A 20,378-nucleotide genomic window follows, 5' to 3' on the forward strand; every position below is an offset into this window, starting at 1 on the left:
GGACCCTGTGCTAGCAAACTCACACAAGAATTAGGTCTGGGATCATCTCAGATGAAGTTTCTTTGGAGATCCCTCCAACTGAACTGCTCATCTCAGAACCCTAATCATGAAGAGACTATGTCAGCCAGTGGATTCTGAAGAGATTTCATCGTGATTGGAATGGCGAGATTGGCAGCAATTCAGACCTGTTGATCTATCAAAACTGCTTGAGCAGGACCCTCGGAGCGTGCCTCACATCGGGAACCTGGGATGGGTAGGAGGTTGGGTGGTGCTTTTCCCTTTGTTTCTCCCCTGACCGCAAATACAGGGAAAAAATGATGATATTAATGTGGAAACAATGGTATTACCCACTTTCCTGTAGCCCTTGACCCTTTGTACCCTAATCAAAAAAATAAATGGTCAAATGATTAAAAAAAAAAGTCCTTGCAAACTGCTTCTCAAGGAAGGGGTTTCGTTTTGAAATATACCAACCCCTTTATCCTTTACTGGTCACAGTAAATTATGCTGTCCTTTAACCAAATCAGACTAAGTTCCCAGACAGATGGGCCTCTTAATCTCCAACACCATTTTCCTCATTTTAAAACATGTATTTTATTTTTGTGTCAATGTTGGGAAGTAGGAAGACTATCTTTCCTAGAAGTTTTCAAATGATAAAAACATCCAATCGAGTAGGAATGTTTTCATTGTTAAAAAAGTAATTCAGTAAACATGATAGAGTGTAACGTGACTTTAATTCGCAATAATCTATAAAACATAATATAAGCAAATAGAAGGCAGCAGTTCCAAGGTTTCAATCAAAATAGTGTCAAGGGGAACTGTTTATCACCATGATTGGATTGTTGCATTGTATGTGTGTGTTGCACTGAATGCTATAAATACGTACAACCATTGTTAGCAGTCATTTTTAAAAGCAATTCATGTGCAAATTAGATTAAAAACCACAGATGAGCAAGAGCTAACACAAATCATTCTTCTCTCTCTATTCAGGAAAAATCACCTGTTCACCTATATATAATCTTGATATATATGTTACAACCTTTTTGTCATTGCAGTTAACACACACACAGTATTTTAAATGTGTTGACATTGTGAACATACTGCTGTAGAACACGTTTTGCAAGTTAATATATCCTAAAAAGATTTTTGTGCCTTTAACTATTAATGGCATATTAATGAACCATTTGAAAGGCAGAGTGACAGACAGGGCAATATAGACAGACAGAAGGAGAAAGATTTCACTCATAGTTTGGTCTTCAAGCGCACCTGCCGCCCCAAGCTTGGACTAAGCGAGGTCAAAGTCAGGAGCTAGGAGCTCCACCTGTGTCTTCCATGTTGGGGACAGGAACCCAGGCCCTTTGAACACCATGTGCTGCCTTGCAGGTACACTAGCAGAAAGCTGGATGAGAAGCAAGCAGTAGCTGGGACTTGAACCGGTACTCCAGCATGGAATGCAGGCATCCAAGCAGTGTCTTAACTTGCTGCACCACAAAGCTCACCCCCCCATCTACATTATCAACTGTTATTCTACAACATGTTTTCATGCAATGGTTGAACCATCCTTTTCAATCAATGTGTTCCCAACTCTTAACCATAATGAATACTCAAGTCCTCACCCAATTCCACCCCATTTTAATGTTCAGTTAGGTCACCATCCCCTATCCTATAAAAGGAAGGCCCTGAAGTGGTACGCAGCCACCGTTCCTTAGGACAGCAACCTCCTCATGAAGAGAGATTGCTTACGTTCATGTCTGAAAGTGTACTCTCCCATTGAATAAATTTGGTTTTCCTGTGCATTCTAAAACTCAAATAGGACAAAAATATATACTTTCAAATTTTAGAAGAAAAACATCCTTTGCTCTTTTGAGTTTAAGCAATTTGCTAATTAAAGTTTCTCAACTTAGGTTTCCTGGATTTGGGAGTGACACGTCCCATACCATGTGACATTCAGTAGCTTGCACCATCTGTTCGGATTTCAAGTGTATCTTGCCTTCTCTGTGGCAAGAGCCAACCTACGGATGTTGGCTATGCAACCAGCTGCGGCTTCCTGGAGGTCTTGGTCTGAGGAGCCAACCATATCCAGGAGAAGCTGTCATCAAGGACAGGAGGACAAGGGAAACAAGATTTTAAAGACACAAAATTAGGTGGTTAAAAAATAATTTTAAAAGGTAAATACATGCAACAGTCTTTGCATTCAACTGCCTCTCTATCTCTCAGATGATTGCTATTGCAACCACCCATGCAAGGTTGAAATAGAAATTTTCTACATTGTGAAATTCACCAGTAAGAGGAAAAATTCTAAAAAAGAAAAGGGTACTCTCAATCTTCTGAAATGTAAGAGAAGATAATACTGTTGTTTTTCTCCTGGTGTGGATTCCGTATCTCTGATGTCGCCGTGCGGAAGGAAAACACTGGGAACACGGCCCACGCACTGAGAGTGGACAGACTTCCTTCCCTTGTCTTCAGAAACAAGGCAGATATCACCTATGTGACACCTAGACTATAGCAGGAACTTCATCAATATGAGTTGGACTTACCAACCTAACTGGAAGGTTTAAAAGCTGTTAGGATAAGCACACCCACCATTATCTACTTGAAATATGTGCAAGGGAAGCAACTTCTCATTTATCTGTTGCCTATGATTGCTAAGTTTGCTTGCTCATAGAGTTCTAGTCTGAACACAGTTTCGCTCCAGAGTTTGGAAGGCATTGTTCTATTGTCTTCTTACTACAATGTACTCCTTGCCACCAGAAAGAAATACAAAGTAGTTTTGAGAAAGACGTACAAAGTAGTTTTTATTCCAGCTGTGTGGTGGAGCTATCATTTCTCTTTCCATATAGATACATCTGTATGTATCTATCTTTTGAGCATTATGGATTTCTTTGTACTTAACATGCCATGATGTTTTATAAGTTCATGGATCTGCTTTTCTCCATTGTATGTGGGATACTTGATGGAAACTTTTTTTTTTTTTATGGAACTTTTTAATCTGGCCTGTCATGCACTTTAGTTCTGAAAGATTTTTTTTTTTTGAATTTTCAAATTTCCTTTCTATCTTCTTATATTCTCCCTTTGGGAGTGACATTCTGATGTTATATCTTCGACACTGTTTTTTCATTTATCTTTCCTGTTCTGATTTTTAATTGATAAAAAGATGAGATTTCACAATTTTCACAGCACAGATTAAGGAGCCTAAGAATTCCACTATCCCTCTTTCCCCCTTCCATTCCTGTCTCCTCCACTTACTATTTTCTCCTAAATTTTTACACTAGCATATTCATTCACTTCACAGTAACAAGCTTAACTTTTGGTATTTAAACATTTCAAGACACAGCAAGTAGGGGAAAGGAAAAAATTAAACTGAAATAAAAAAGGAAATCCTGTTATTATTCATAATCCCCAGCATGCTAATCTCACTTAGAGATTACATTTTTTGTGGTTGGTTTCATCTATTTTTTTCCTTGTATTTGGAAAATTTCATACACCTTATTTTTCAATTCTTCTACTGAGTGAGTGTTTTCTAAATATTATTTTTTAAACTAAAATCTCGTTCTGGTTTCATGAATGCTATAACATTTCTATAACACGGTGAATGTTAATGGTTATAATGAAATGCTCCTTGCTATATTTGCTACTGTTTGTCTGGGTCTCCATCTTGTACATTCAGGACATTGTCCAAATGTCAGTTACTTATCGGATGAGTGGACTTTCTGAGCACATTCATGAGGCTTGCTGACTACATCTGACTGAGCAGTGTGGGTGGTCACAGGACCACTCACATTGGTCCTCTCCATGAAGGCAGGTGTTCAAGGCTATGGTCTTCCCTCTGCTGGGGTGGGCTCTCTGCCTGCTGCCTCACCTGCTGGCCCCTGGCGATGCTGGATGGTATCTAAACGGATCAACCACCAGAACTATGAAACTTTACAAGGCACTGCAGCAGGTCGAGACACTCTGTCTGCAGGCATGGCCCTGGCAACAAGGACTCTGGCTGGGTTGTGTCAGACTGGCACTGAGTCCCAAAACAGTCCAAGACTGTAAGTAAGGGTAAATGATAGAGCCAGCTGCACATCTACCCAGCCCGGCACCAGGTGAGGCACATCTGGGTCCCTAGTCAGCAGGCCCTGGGAAGTCTTGTGGGCACAAACTGATCATTTTTGTGTGTGTGTGTGTGTGTGTGTCATTTTCAACAACATGGATATAATTGGAGGCCATTAGGTTAAAGCAAACAGATCAGACACAGCAACACAAACACCATGCGTTCTCGCTAATGTTTGGAAGCTTAGAAATTGCACTCATAGAGTATGAAAAGGAACAGTGGTTGCTAGAGTTCAGGAAAGCTGCGAGGGAGCCTGGAACAAGAGGATGGCCCAGCAGGATAACTACAGTTGATAAGAACTGGATGTTTCAAAATAGAGGGTTTTGAATGATCACAACACAAAGAAATGATACATTTCTGAAGTGACAGATATGCTAATACCATAAGATTACTACATATTGAACGCATGCGTTTAAACATTACACTACAGCGTGCACCCAGGAATACGCATGATCACCACGTATCAACTGAAAAGATATCAAAAAAAAATAAAAAAAAAGGCTGTCAAGGCTTGGTCTAGTTTCAGCCTGTTCATTTAGCTGGTGCCATGGCTCAGTACGTTAACCCTCCGCCCTCTGGTGACAGCATGCCATTGGGTGCTGGTTCCACTCCCAGCTGCTCCACTTCCCATCTGTCTCTCTGTTTATGGCATGGAAGGGCCAAGGAGTATAGTCAGCGACCCTGGAGCCCTGCATTCATTGTGGAGACCCGTTATAGGCCCCTGGCTCCTGGCTTTGGACCGGCCTATACTCGGATGTTGCAGCCATTTAGGGTATAATTTCATAGCTGGAAAAATCTCTCTTTCTCTCCCTCTGTAACTCTGTCTTTCAAATAAAAATAAATAAACATTTAGAAACCCACGAAAATGCCTTTAGCTTGTTAATGCTTTAGTTAAGTGCTGTGTTAGATACATTGATGACCATTACCGTAATGCTCATTTGATTACATTCTCCTTAATCCAATTCAAGTGATGAGCCGCTGATTTATTTTACTAAGTGTATATACTTTGATTTTAAAAATTCTCTCTCTATTCAAACTTCCTGAAGCAGAAACTATGATGATGCATGTCTCAAATGCAGTCCTGACCCATCCAGGAGGGAGGCAGTTTCGTGAGTTCAAACGCCCCCCGTATCAGCACATCAGTGTTAGCCATTTCTTTCCAGTCTACGTGTACCACACTTGGACTGAACCACAGAGTGACTCGGCTGTACCTTGACTGCGCCGTTCTCATGCATTGTGATGCAGTTGTTGATGTCTTCTGAGAGTTGGTACAAAGCCTGAGCTGTTGCTCGGTGCACTCCGATGTCATTGGATTTCAGATAACGCACGAGGGGAGCCACCGCTCTGTGTTCACCGAAGGTCACTTTATTTCTGCCCCACATGCAGCAGTGTGAGATAGCTTCCGCTAGATGTCGCTTCAATTTCTCGTTGTTCTGCACAGAGAAAAATGAACCGTGGGACGTGTGTTAAGATGGTCCTGTGAGATCAGCTCTCTGCACGTTGTTTCTTACCAAGATGCTCATGGGTCTAGCGAGAAGGGACAGCTCAATAACCACATATATGTTTCGATGCAACTAGAATTTTGACGGTACAATAGACTAAGGTTCAACCTTGGGTTTGCTTTTTTCTTTTTAATGAACTGAATGTAGTTAATACACTAAAGGGTGACCAGGTGTTGACATCAATCATGTATCCAAGGACAACACAAAATTATGGAGCAATTAACCACTAAGTAATACAAATATTGAGATAATCCTTAAAACATTTCAGGTTACTGGAGAAGTGGATTAGCTCTATATTTTCACCCTTCCAAAAGGAAGACAGTGCACCAAATACAATGACTCCTTCGGGTTTTCTACTTTATTTTTCCTATTCTTTTTTGTGCTTATTTTTTATTTATATATCGTGAATGAATCTCACATATTTCATGATACAAATCTAGAATTGGAGTAATACTTTCAACCTTGTCCTTCATGATGCCTGCATTCCCCAACCGCCTTCTTCCTCGCTTATTTTTACAATGGCATACTTTCCTTGTACTGTACAATTATAGGCTTAACATTCCATTAGGTAAAGATATCAACATTTAGCACATTGGGAAAAAAAAAAACAGCAAATGAAAAACATCTTACTGTTCCTCGGGAGTATAGATAAAGGCTGTGAACAACAATCAAGTCCCAAAGAAATCATCCTCGCTCATACGGAGTATAGATTTCTTCTTCTCTCTGTGTTACTTACCACAGATCAGGGAATACACACGATATTTTTCTTTAAGGTAATGACTTAGTTCACTAAGCATATTTCCCATTGTATCTATTTAGTTGCAAAAGACAAGATTAGATCCTTTGTTTTTTGCATGCGACTACCTCTGATAAATATTCTATGACTGAACAGGGTATGTATTTCTGTAACGGTATTGTTCCTTTGATAAGGCCACACTCAGTTTCCTGAATTCAAAATCTTCTAGACAGAACATTCTTCTGGTGTTTGATTTTCTGCGGGGTTTCTCTGCTGTCACCTGTTAGTCCACCTGACTATCAAATGACTTCTCGTCACAGTGGAGTCGTCGTCCCTCGAGGCTATTCTAAATAGCCCATCTCTATAGATAATACAGCGACTGCCAAAGTCTTCTAGCTCAGGGATGCACCAACCCAAACTTGTCAAGCTGGAGGACTCATTGGCATGAAGCTGATGATGGTGACAGTGGTGGTAGTGAAGATAGTTAATACATAACCACACTTCACAATGTAGTATTTTCTTTGCTATGACACATTAAAAAAAAACTCTTGTATATGAATCTTGCCTGTTAATGAAAAAATCCCATACCTCAATGATGGATGGATGTTAACGAAAATTGAATCCGTGTCTCTCATTTCAAGCTCACTGTTTTTGCCATTGTACCATGCTATCTTAATACAGTAGGAACTTAATGTAAAAAGACGTTACTTACCGTGTTAGTCAGTTTGGACAATAAAGGAACAACTCCATGATCTGTAATAACAGCTAAATTTTCTTGATCTTTTGCGATATTGGTAATGACAGCGCATATAGCTGCCAAAACTTCTTTGTTATCTGACTTCAGCAAATTAACGACAAGTTCCAAACCACCCACAAAGGAACGGACCATTTCGCCAGCATCCTAGGTGAAAATAAAGGCAGTATCAAAAACAAGTTAGAAGAAAAGTAATCAAAGTTACTTCTAAAAGTAACAATTAAGTTGAAAGTCAACATTAGGTAAAGAGTAACAATTAAACAATAAAACTGTGAGATATACCTTTGGCATGAAAGAAAATTCAGCTTAATTTATATGTAATATAAATATGTGTATATATGTACATATACATATATGTATATGTATGAATGGAAACATTTATACATACAGTGCATATACATAAAATTCAGCTTCAGCAAATATTATGTGTCATTTTGCTTGCCACGGAGGTTGCAGAAGTCAATAAAAATGCAGGATATTCTTATTATTTGTGGCACTTTGCTCTATCAAGTCATCACAAATACTAGTGGCCGTTGAAAGACACTGAATCTTACAAGCAAGATTCTATCCTTCGTGAAAACACAGGCCGCATCTTAATTCAGTGATCTTTCTAAGCCATTTGTTGAGTGATCTCATCTTCACATCAGGATGTGGCTCATGGACCTTTCCTGAAGGTACACACTTGGGTCACTGCTTGGGCTACAGCTTCGTGAGCCTTCCCAACCCTCTAATCCCATACATATTCCCCGAGCCAGTGGCTCCTAACATGCGTGAATAATCAGAACCCTGGGACTAAGTCACCGAGAAGGTAACCCACTAAGTCTAGGGTGAGCCTATACAAATGCGTAAAGGTATATGAGACCTATTAGCATAAAATAGCTATTACAGCAAATCTGTGTGTGTTATAAAAAGGTACGTATTTTTACATGCTGTCACATGCACACTTATGTGAATGTATGCATGTAAATAACGTTTGATTTTTTCCTGTTTGTGCTCAGTGACTCGCAGTGTTCTGTTCAGATGCAGGCAGACGCTTCTGAAAAACAGCTTGCAGGGGTCAGGCTCAGCACATCCTTTGGGAGCTTAAGGCGACAGAAAACTAGACTCAAATGCATGAAGTATGATGTTATAAGACCTGAGTCTGCAGTTGGTGGAGATGCTGCTCCCCCCAAGGTTACTTAGTTCTGGTACATGGCGTGTTGTGAGCATCCTAATTCTACTTATAATGAACACGAAGCGTAGGTCAGCTCTCTGGTCTGGCTCATTTTTTTCTGCTGTATATCTTTAATCAGCTTGTGTATTAAATGGCTCTCATAGGTCTGTAAAACTTACAAGAGTTTCTCTTAAAACATACCCAGAGTTTAATGCAGAATTCTGGTTCTGTCCTCTTCAAAATGTGTGCTGCAATTTAATCACCAAAGTACTAAGAGATTGCGTCTTCTGGAGGCATGAATCAGGAGAGAGCTTAAGAAGGCTCCACAGGGCGCTGTGCTTTTGTCATTAGGAATGCATAGCAGCAAGGGGCCACTGGGGGCACGCAGAGCGGTCTTCACCACACGGAAGTGCTCAACTTTGATTCTGGACTCTCCAGTTTCCAGAATTACAAGAAATACATTTCTGTTTTTATAAATTCTTTAGCCTGTGGTATTCTGTCACAGCAACAATGCAGCTGCTTAGCAAATGGGCTAAGACACCCAAGTTGCACTTGATACTAATTAAATAAAAACGTTTGGGGGTTACAGTCAATATCATAAGGACATTTGATTCTAACGTTCCAAAATTACCAGGTGAAGAGTTTAAGTTCCTTAGCAAAGGAGAGGACCTGTGAGCTCATCATGGTTTCAACACTGAAAATACGGCTTTGAGTACAAGTTACTTAACTCGTCCAGGCTTCAATTTCTTCATGTGAAAAGTAGAGTTAATCATAAGATATACCTCATGAGGTTATTAAAATTAAAGTTTTGGTATCCCATTGCACAGTGTGGTGGCTGTAAAGATAGTGTTTTGGAAAGGATAACATTTTTAAGCTGTTTTTTGCATGGTAATTTTCAGGTTATTTTGAAAAGGTGTTTGTTTCCAATAGACCCTGAGAAGGACTCCAAGACTGCAAGCTAGTGCTGGGTTCCTCAGTCACTGCGACCTAATCTGGGAGATCTAACCAAGAACATGCCTGTGTTCCACCATTCCAGGCCCACACTCCCCAGTAAATCCTGTATTCTCCTTACCAGACTAAAAACGTTAACTTTCACATCCCCAGTGCTGGGACTAGGACTCAGTGCCAGCCACACCCATGCAGCCACACTTGGGCAAGATACCATCCAGATCACACAGTCCCTGAGCCATGACAGGCAACGACATCACTCAAGCTCACCTGGAAGGCACACCACAGCCTCCTCTGGGTCCTACAGTGCCAGGAACATGAACACAGCCATTATAAACTGCAGTGCACTGATTCTTGCAAGAATGATACACTCCTTACTAACTGACACCCACATACAGGTCACACTTTCTCATCCTTATGAATTGCTACAGAGTGAACAAACATAATGCTAATATACACTGATGCCATTGACTACAGCTGAAGAAGTCACTCAAGGCTTACACTTTTAGGCTCACCTGCACCCGAAGCCAAAACAACATTACAAATGATGCTTTGCATTCCAGCTAAGAAAAATGTTTCTCCAGTAAGAACTACTCCATAAACAAGAAGAAAACGGTTACACTTAAAGACATCAGCACAGGGACACAGGAAACGAAGAAACAAGGAATTTCCTCCCACCGCCCAAAAGATACTAATTTGAAGAAAACCTTAGAAATATCTGCAAAAAAAAAGTCAGAATAATGATCCTGAGGAGACTCAATGTGATACAAGGGAATGCAGCAAGACAGGTAAAGCTAGCGAGAAAACCATACATGATAATGAATGAAAAATTCAAGAAAGAGACAAATTATTAAAAGGAACATGATAAAGACCTTCAAGCCATGTTACAGTCAAAAAGTTAAAAGCTAAGGACTTGGAGGGAATCCTAAAGGCAGTGAGAAAAATACGGAGTTATCGATAGGAAAAAGCCATTAAACTAACAGCTGACTTCCCATCAGAAACCTACACAGACCAGACGAAAGTGAGAATATAAAGTCGGTTAATTCATCCTTTAGTGAAGGAGAGATAAAGGCTTTCACCACAAGCACAGTTGAGACAATTCACCACCACCGCTGTGTAACTTAGGGAGCCCTCCAGCAGAAGCAGGAATCACGAAAATGTAAAATACAGTAATACAGCAGACACAGTCAGTACAAATCAGCAAAATGAGTTACACCTCACCTATTACTATTAATGCTTAACGTAAAAGGATTACACTCTCAATAAACATGAAAGATACGACTACAAAAAGACACAACGCGGTGCTTCCTATAAAACTCTTGCTTGACAGGTAAAGATGCGTAGACTTAACGTGAAGGGTTGGACAAGCATCCACCCTGTAAACAGAGGCGAACATAAATCAGATAAAACAGGTGTAAAATAAAAACTATCAACGAGTAGAACACTGCATATGTTAGACAATCGATTCAGCAGAAACATACCAATCCTCACTATATGTATGCACCCAGCACTGAGACACATACAACGAAACTATTAGACCTACAGTGACAGCGCAGCTCTAATATGTAATAGCTGGAACATTTTCTAGGAACATTTCACACCACCTATCAAGTCCTCATACACTTTTAAAAATGATGAAATTACACCGTGTATGACCACAAAGGAATAAAAGTGAAACGCGTGCACACACACACACACACACACACACACACACAAGAGGAGCAACAGAAAATTTACAAAAGCATCGAAGCTGCTGCCGAATGACCAATGGATCATTGTATAATTTAAAAAAAAGGAAAAATAGTTAAAACAGATGAAAATTAAAATAATACATTTGAATCAGTGGGATAAGGCAAAAAGCAATATTAAGAGAAAAGATTAGGATAATAAATTCTTATAATTATTAAAAATATAGAAAGATGCAACATAGATTTTTAATAATACATCCTAACACATTAAAAAGCAAAAACAAACCAAGCTCCAAATTAGCAAGAAAAAACAAATAATCACTGGGGCCAACTATGGCTTAGTTGGCTAATCCTCCACCTGCAAGTGCCAAGGCACCCTGTTGGGTACAGGTTCCTGTCCTGGCTGCTCCACTTCCTGACCATCCCCCTACTAGTGGCCCAGGAAAGCAGTGGAGGACGGCCCGAAGCCCTGGGACCCTGCGCTTGCACGGGAGACCCAGAAGAAGCTCCTGGCTCCTGGCTTCAGATCGGCTCAGCTCCAGCCGATGGGGCAAGTTGAGGGGTGAACCAGTGTAAAGAAGACTTTTTTGGTATCTCTGTCTACAGATCTGCCATTCCAATTAATACAAAAAATAAATCTTAACGCTGGTGACTCGTTCTCTTTTTGATTAGTAATTTTTCATTTTTTAAACTTTTTTTTTTTAAATTGGAAAGTCAGATTTACAGAGAGCAGGAGAAAACAGAAAATTTCCATCTGCTGGTTCACTGCCCAAGTGACCTTAACAGCTGGAGCTGAGTCAATCCACAGCCAGGAGCCAGGAACCCCCTTGGGGTCTCCCACTAGGGAGAAGGGTCCCGAGGCCCTGGGTCATTCTCTACTGCTTTCCCTGGACACAAGGAGGGAGCTGGAAGGGAAGTGGAGCAGCCAGGATATGAACTGGTGTCCATATAGGATCCCAGGGGATGCAAGTGAGGTTTTAGTCACTAGGCTACCCCCCTTCATATAAATTCTCCTGCTGTAATCTGTGTGGCTTCTCAACTCATTTTAGCTTCATGGCTTAAAGATGGTCTGTTATCATCTGTCTGAAATGGCAATTCTCCTTTTCCAACTGATTTGTGGAAATAATGAAAGTAAATCAACTCTTACCAAGCCATGATCTCCATGTAACCATCAGGACTGGGGAGATGAAGGCGGACCCTCCACCCGCTCAGACTGATCCAGAGACCACACCCTCCCTCTCCAGCCGCCGCCCCCACCAACCCGCCCAGTACCCCATTCCCACAGCAGAGGCAGCTGCATTCAGAAGTGAAGAAAGAGACTCAGTTCACTTTACAGAGTTCAGCGAGTAGACCAGGCCTGGTATCGGCAGGACCCAGGGTGGTCTCCTCTGGCCCACTCACAGACACTCAGTCACACATCCGTCTCAGGGATGGAAAAACTTTCCCTTTCTTCTATCTGTAAATCTGCCTTTCCAATAAAAATGAAGGACGTCTTTTAAAAATAAGCAAGAATTAGAGCGGAAAAGAAATTGAAGCAAACAGATACATGAATTGAAGAGCATGCTTTTCTGATAAAAGCAGACAATTCTTTCGCTACACTAGCAAAGAGCAAAAGGGAAAAGTGATATAAATAAAGGCAGGAAAAGGAGACATAATCGGCATCACAAAAATAAATTACTTTAGGGATGGACTGTTGCTTTGGTAACACTGTTTTTATTTGATGTCCCTATTTATAAAAAAATTAATAATATAATCAAATTTGAAAGCTACATATCAACATGCCATATTAGACTAAAACTTCAAGTCCTTAACTAAAGATATTCAAATCCTGTAAGTCATGTGATTTCCTTTATGAATATCTTTTGTTCTGCTGGGAACTATTGTAAAGTTATTGGTTTTCAGAAAAAAGAAGCATTTAATAGAGATAAATAGCTTTAGTGACAAGAATCTTGAAATATATTCTATTAAAACGCTCAAATACAGTGGATTTTGCCATAACAGTTAGCGTGGTTTTTTTTTTTTTTATCCTGGCTCTGCTTTTGATTTCATTTTGATATCAATTTGCACCCTGGGAAGCAGCAAGTACTTGGCCTGCTATCCATTCAGTTCCAAGTTCCCACAGGAACTGTGGGTACCCACTTGCTAGGCTGTACCTACCACTGGTGAGGATGAGAACCAGGATTGGGGGCAGGCCAGGTCAGGTCAGGTCAGAGGGACATGTTGGGCTGAGCTAAACTGCAGCACCCATGTGTGTCCATAAGAGCCAGACAGAATGCGAGCTGGGCTGGGCTAGGCAGAAGCAGAGGCTGGCACATGCAAAACACGGAGTCATGCCTGGTGGGGATTACTGGGGGAAGCCCTGACTAGGCCATAGCACCCACTGGTATGCATGAATGCTGGGTCTGGTGTGGGCTGGCTGGGCACAGCGGGAGCACCCATCGGTTTACTTGAGATGTGGCTGGCACAGAATGGCATTCACTGGCATGTGCATTGGCTGGTGCAGGTGACAGATCACACCTGACCCTACGCAGGTTCGGGCACACAAGTCCAGTCTGAGGTCACTCCAGGTGAGGTTCATTGAAGGATTCAGCAACTATGCATCTGGACTCAGATCCTGGAAACAAGGAAAGTCACAGGATGTGTGACCCAATCTTGGAGTGCATGCTTAGCCATTGGGCCTCCTCAGTTGCTGATGCTTGTGCAGTGGACAGCATGCCCAGCTGCACGGGAAGGACACTACAGCCAGTTCATCTAGACCAGCAGAGGAGGTTGACTGCCCCACTGGAGGATGGAAAGCAGAACAGGTTGGACCACTCTCCCGGCCAAGCCTTGCAGCGTGTTCCTGGGTCTGTGGATGCACTAAGATAGGCTTTGTCAACTAATAGACCCTAGATTTTTTTTAACCTTAGAGCGATGAAACCAACAACTTCTCAGAACTATCAAAATCAGTCAGGTAACACCCTTGGAATACTCTTCCCTCCATTGAGGTCTCTATCAAATGACATCATCAAATGACCATCCCTTATCCCCGGGTACTGATGTAGTTTAGCAGTAAGGCGTGGCCTCCTCCCTTTTCTCCCCTATAGACATAGGGAGAAAACAAAACAAAAAAAAACCTGAACATTGGTCCTGCCCACCTTCCTCTATACCTGAGCTCCCCAATCCTAGTCTGAGGCCCACATGGACATGCATTCCTCTCAGCTATGTAAACAAGATTCAAAAGAAATTTAAAATTTAACAAGGGCAGTAGGACAGGCATTGCTCAAAAATTATTGTGGCATAGCATTGATCAGCATTGTTTTCTAGCAGGTAAATCTGACTAAGAATAAGCAAAAAGTCATTCGTGGCCTGTGGTGACATTATTCAACATGGTGCTGGAGACTCCAGAATGCTGGATTTTCAGTTTTTACCTACCTTAGCATTTTTGATGCATGGACAGAGGGCCCATGCTGCACTGGCCTGCACGTCTGGGTGAGGATTTTTCAGGAGAGACCATAGCAAACGAACTCCATCTAAGCGATCAATTATTCTATGGGAAAATCAAAAGCAGTGATATAAACTGTAATTAGTAAGTTAAACGTGAAAACTTCAATAGCTAATCTAGCTACACACTTTAATTAATTTTTTTCTTTTTTTGCAAAATACCACCAGCAGCAGGATCATATATGATATTGAATTGTCGGCACTCTAATTACGGTTTTAAATTCATGATCCAGGAAGCTAGCTGCCTTATAATTATGGGTCCACATAAACTTAAAAGCCACATATGAACTCTGCATAGAGTTCGTAACTACAGAATACATATCTGCTTCAAACTTGTGCCATCACTTTTATTCTGGTCTTTTATTTGGGCTGTTTATTTTAGCACATGACTTTCGCCTATGTCTGTCCTTAATCTAACATTGTTTTTAAAGGAAGAGTGACTTCTGTTTAAAGATCTACAGAGAGAAAAAGACGAGAGAGAAAGATCCTCCATCTGCTGATTCCCTCCACAAGTGGCTGCAATGGACAATCAGAGCTGGGCTGATCTGAAGCCAAGAGCCAGGAGCTCCTTCTGGGTCTCCTGTGCAGATGCAGGGTCCCAAGGGTTTGGGCCATTCTTTACTGCTCTCCAAGGCCACAGCAGGGAGCTGGATGGGAAGTGGAACTACTGGAACCTTAGCCGGTGCCCATATGTGATACTGGCATTGCAGGCGAAGGCTTTATCTGCTAGTTCACAATACCAGCCACCCAGCAGCTGTAGCATAGCAGCTAAAGTCCTTGCCCGGAACATGCCCCGGGATTCCATATGGGCACTGGTTCTAATCCCGGCAGCTCCACTTCCCATCCAGCTCCCTGCTTGTAGCCTGGGAAAGCAGTCGAGAATGGCCCAAACCCTTGGGACCCTGCACCTGCGTGGGAGACCCGGAGGAGGTTCCCGGCTCCTGGCTTCAGATTGGCACAGCACTGGCTGTTGCAGTCCCTTGGGGAGTAAATCATCGGATGAAAGACCTTCCTTTCTGTCTCTCCTCCTCTCTGTATATCTGACTTTCCAATAAAAATAATATTAAAAAAAAAACTTTAGTGAGTTTTCCCTTTATCAGTTCACAGATCCTGTTGAGTGAGTACTCAAAATAGATTTAACGAATTGGTTTGAAATAAGGAGGAAGGTAACACTGAGGACACCCTTGAACTACTATGACCTACTTTCTCCAGTTGAGAGACAGGTGGCTCTTTTTTGAGGATATTAATGTTTCCCCACGAGAAACTGATGATTCTATCATAAATTCTCCCAGTAAGCCCAGATTAGCCCCCATTTCATCCTAAGTAACATTTGGTTAACTAAGTCATGATCTGGCAGTCTGGCGTTTTATTTTTCGTGATTTGTGCACCTAATTCTAAATGATGAGCCTCTCCCATGACCACTGAAGGGTTTCCCTGTCACCCTCGTATGAAATCGTAGTATGCAGGGCCCGGCGCGGTGGCGCAAGTGGTTAAGGTCCTCACCTTGCACGCCTGGGATCCCATATGGGCGCCGGTTCTAATCCCGGCAGCCCCACTTCCCTTCCAGCTCCCTGCCTGTGGCCCGGGAAAGCAGTCGAGGACGGCCCAAAGCCTTGGGACCCTGCACCCGCGTGGGAGACCCGGAAGAGGCTCCTGGCTTCGGATCGGCATAGTATCGGCCCGTTGCGCTCACTTGGGGAGTGAATCATGGGACGGAAGATTTTCCTCTCTGTCTCTCCTCTCTGTATATCTGCCTTTCCAATATAAAAATAAATCTTTAAAATAAAAAAAAGAAATCGTAGTATGTACAGAGTCACTTACACCATGCTCTCAGGCTCGCGTGCACAGGCACCCACCGTCTTCGTGACATTCACAAGAAGTGCTTGGTTTACTCCAACAAGAAGGTTCACCAAGTGTTGAATGCCACCACATCTCTGGACGATGACCCGGCTTTCATAATCTTGGCAGCATTCTCCTAAGGCCCCAACCACATTGATCAGCACTTCTTCAGGCTGATTGGTTAACAGTCCCACCAAAGCTTCAATGGTTTTGTATTCCCGAAACCTAAGTTCATTACATATGTGTGTGTGCGCACAGAGAGAGGGAGGAGGGGGGATGAGGGTAGGGAGAGAGAGAGGTAGGGAGAGAGAGTAATTACTTTTAGTATATTGTTAGTATTTATTAAAAAATGTTAATTGCAATAATAATAGCTACAAATTTTACTGTCAAAGCCAAGTTCAATCACCCAATGAAATAAACATTATCTATTCATTATCAAGTGGGGAATCTGAAGCTTGGTGAATAGCAAGGATGGTATCTACCCCTAGTTACTTGCTCCAGACCTGAGTCTTGAATTTTCAGGCTGCACAACCTCAAGAAAATTAGGGCCTCTTCCAAAGCTGAGCTTTCATGGTTCCAATCTAGTAAGTTCTTTGCCTTAGCTTATAGACTTATCTTACAGACAAGAAAGGACTCGCTTTCCTGCCACCCACATGAAGGACTCATTTTGAATTCCCAGGCTCAGCTGTTGCGGACATTTGGGAAGTGAACCAGCGGATGGGAGATCTTTTGCCACCCTCCATTTGCTTTCCTCCATTTGTCTTTCAAATAACGTAATAGTTATTCTAAAAGGAAGGCAGTGATGTGGGGCAGCCTTTGGGATGCCTTCAATGCTGACATCCCATATGGATGCTGACTCATGCCCCAGCTGCTCTACTTTCAATCCACCTTCCTGCTAATGCACTTGGGGAAGCGGTGGAGATGGCCTAAGTGCTTGGGCTCCTGCCACCTCCATGGGGTACCCGGACAGAGTTCTCGTCGCCTGGCTTTTGGCCCAGCTGCAGTCACTACAATCATTAGCGAGCCACTGGATGGAAGATAATCTCTTACCTTGTCACTCCCTCTTGGTAATTCTACTTTTCAAATAAATAATCAAATGTTTATTAAAAACAAGTTGAAGAAATGGAAGAAGGTATGACAGTGCAACCATGGCTATCCTTTCAAGAAAAAATAAATAAATATTTGGGAATTACTAGTTTCTGCATGGAAGGTATTTTTTAACCTTTCCAATAAGTTTCAGTAGTATTTTCAAGTACTGTAGTATAGGAGGCTTTTACTTTTGAAACAAAAGTTTAATTAGCTGAGGTTACTTTTATTTTAGCCATTATTTTAAAAATGTGCTTAAGTAAAATAAACTAAGTAAAATAATTACGAAAAAGAGAGATGTCCTAAATTTTATTACCAATGGTTGTGATAAGGAGGAATGGAAGAGAACAGAGAACTTGTCCTAAGATTAGTTCCTCCTTTCTGGCTAGGTTCTGCAATGGCTCAAAAAATTCTTTTATTTCCTTTTTTTGATCTTAGGAGTTTAGGTTTCACTTGTGTTAGGATGAATGAATTTCTTATTAAAGGAAATCATCAGGGTGAAGTCTATAATGATAGAGAAATGGCCAGCTTTTTTATTTATTGATAAGATGAAACATAAAATTTTGTAAATACTTTAAAATGTAATTCGGTGAAAATGGCTTGAAAATGACTATCTTTAAAGTACTCTTAAATGTTGATTGAGCTAGCTCATTTGTTTTTAGAAAAGGGGAAAGAGTGAAACCATCTCCATCTCAGAAGATGCCTTTCCAATGACATGCCTGATTTAATTGGCTGCTATATATTAAAGAGCCTGTTGGCCCTTGAACCTACCAAGGCACATAAAATCACTGCCTTTAGGATTGGTGGGAAGGGAGAGGGGGCTTTCGCTTTCAGGAATGCCTTCATTCCGCCAACCTCAATCAAAATGGTATACTGCAACATTGGAATGAGTTCTCTCCTAAAATAGGATTCAATGACAAGACTGTGTCTTGGAGGTCGTATTTTCAGTGCAGGACACTCCCTTACTTGGTCACATTCTCCTTGCTGATGGAGCACTTCCATATTGCCCCCGTGACAGCAGCTAGGCGTTCTTTGTTGTCGGTGTTACTCAGCAGGCTAGCCAGGGGTCTCAGGCCTCCGTGCAGCCTAACCAGGTCACGAGTTTCCTCGTCTTCAGCACACTACACAGAAGATCAAAACACAGCTGTCAAGGACCAAGGAGTACCAAGCTCTCAGTGATGGCTCAAGGGGCTGCCATTTTTGAGGTCACTTGCAAGTGCAATAAAATTCTTCTCTAGACCGGCGGCTAGCTAACAATACTTCTGTTGCCTCAAAAAAAACCTTAGGAGTGACTGACATTTCTATATTCTTGGCAATTCTCCAAAGCCAAGTTCGAGTGGCCTGGACTGCTTCAGAAACAGCAGTAGAGGTCAGAAAGAAACCCAGAAAACTCTGTGCAAGGATGGAGAACGAATCTGTGGTGATGCAGTGTGGGATCTTGCGGGCATGTGTAGTAGACAAAACAGGTGAGTGGTTGCGAATTGGTCAGTTTATCAAAGACGCCTGAACTCTAGAGACGGATTCTAGAGTTCACCAAGGGATTGCTAGACCCAAAGCACTGGCTTGACAATGGCACGTGTATTTTATTGAAACATCTTTGTTTGTATCACCCTCTGTAATATTTGTTGCAGGGATGTTCACAGCCATTATTTCTCAGCGTAGATTTGTTATTTTCCTAGGCAGACTATTTTCTGCTGCCATGTGACTCAGAGATGTCACGTACCAACCCGAAGAGTCAGAGCAACTCTCACGATTAAAACCACAAAAGCATCTGCTATGTTTATCTTTTGATATTGATCAGAAGTGAATAAAAAAAAAGATTAATTTCTTTTTTTTTTCAGAGTAAAATAACTTTAATTATAACTACATGCATTTTTTTTTTAACAGAGGAAGATACATGTTTGGGGACCAGCATCATGGCATAGCAAAGCCCTTGCCTGTGTCACCAGCATCCCATATGACTGCCAGTTCAAGTTCTGGCAACTTCACTTCTGATCCAACTTCCTGTCAGTGGTCTGGGAAGGCAACAGAGAACGGCCCAAAGCTTTGGGATCCTGTACCCAGATAAGCAGAAATGATACAGCTTACCTTACCTTCAATTGCACAATTTCAGCTATTGAAGCCATTTTGGAATACAAAATAAAAATCTTCTGTTCCTTCTCACCTATAACTCTTCTCTTTTTTTTTTTTTTTCCGATATAATACTATTTGAATTCCTAATAAGTGTACAATTCAGTATACTGCTATTCCCCTCCAAATTCCCACTCGCACAGACTTATTTCTTCCCATTTCGTTACAATAGTGGTAGTCCTTTCATAAGAACCATAATTTCTATCATTCCTCTTATTTCAGTGTACCCCAACAATTTTGTTCAGACATGCCAGGGCATCTACATCCATTTCTACCCATGTCCAACAGTTTCACTGGGGATCTATCATTTGTATAAAAGCAGGAATGCATGTTCCATTATTCTCCTAACATCTTATAGATGAACCCCGTACTCCATCACTATACATTTCCATAATTGAGAAGCCATGAAACCAAGTCAACAACTGATATGAGTTAGAACAGCCACACAACATTTCTAAGCAACTATTAATCTTTACTCACATAAGGCATAAATGCATGGCAAAGCATGAATGTTAAGGGCTGAACTGCATCCTCTCAAATCCATGTACTAATCTTTATTCCCCAGCACCTCAGCATGTCAGTGTATTTGAGAGAAGCACATTAAACAGGTACACCAGGCTAAATCAGATCTTGGGGCGGGCCCTGCACCAATAGGACTGCTCTTCTCATAAAAGAGATTAGGACAGCAATCACGTGAAAGCACAGGAGGAAGGGAGCCACCCCTAACTCAGGGAGAGAGGGTACGGAAGTAGGTCTAACCTGGATAAATATGAGAAAATAACAATCTGTTGTGTAGGCCACCCACTCAATGTTACTTGGACATGTTAGCTCAAGCAGACTCATAAAATCCCTGACTGAAATAAATCCTTTCATGGGCTCTGTCTTGTCAGCATATTTTGCTACTCTGCATAGACAACGTGCATTTCTGGGGAATCTAATATGTTTAGTAGAACCTATGAAGGCCAG

General features: G+C 41.6%; 1 protein-coding gene across 1 annotated transcript in view; it reads right to left on the reverse strand.

The window, feature by feature from the left end:
* Nucleotides 1-1,972: 1,972 nt before the first annotated feature.
* LOC121153250 (outer dynein arm-docking complex subunit 2-like) overlaps nt 1,973-20,378 on the reverse strand; it is a 49,315-nt gene continuing 30,909 nt past the window's right edge. The window contains exons 13-18 of the mRNA XM_040975723.1: nt 18,249-18,403; nt 16,179-16,421; nt 14,289-14,403; nt 7,044-7,232; nt 5,305-5,526; nt 1,973-2,086 (exon numbers count right to left, since the gene is read on the reverse strand). Of these exons, the coding sequence (XP_040831657.1) occupies nt 1,973-2,086; nt 5,305-5,526; nt 7,044-7,232; nt 14,289-14,403; nt 16,179-16,421; nt 18,249-18,403 (1,038 nt within the window). The remainder of the gene's footprint in view (nt 2,087-5,304; nt 5,527-7,043; nt 7,233-14,288; nt 14,404-16,178; nt 16,422-18,248; nt 18,404-20,378) is intronic.

Source organism: Ochotona curzoniae, unplaced genomic scaffold (assembly GCF_017591425.1).
Source record: "Ochotona curzoniae isolate NIBS_2020 unplaced genomic scaffold, NIBS_Ocur_1.0 contig_2688, whole genome shotgun sequence".
NCBI classification, from domain to species: domain Eukaryota; kingdom Metazoa; phylum Chordata; class Mammalia; order Lagomorpha; family Ochotonidae; genus Ochotona; species Ochotona curzoniae.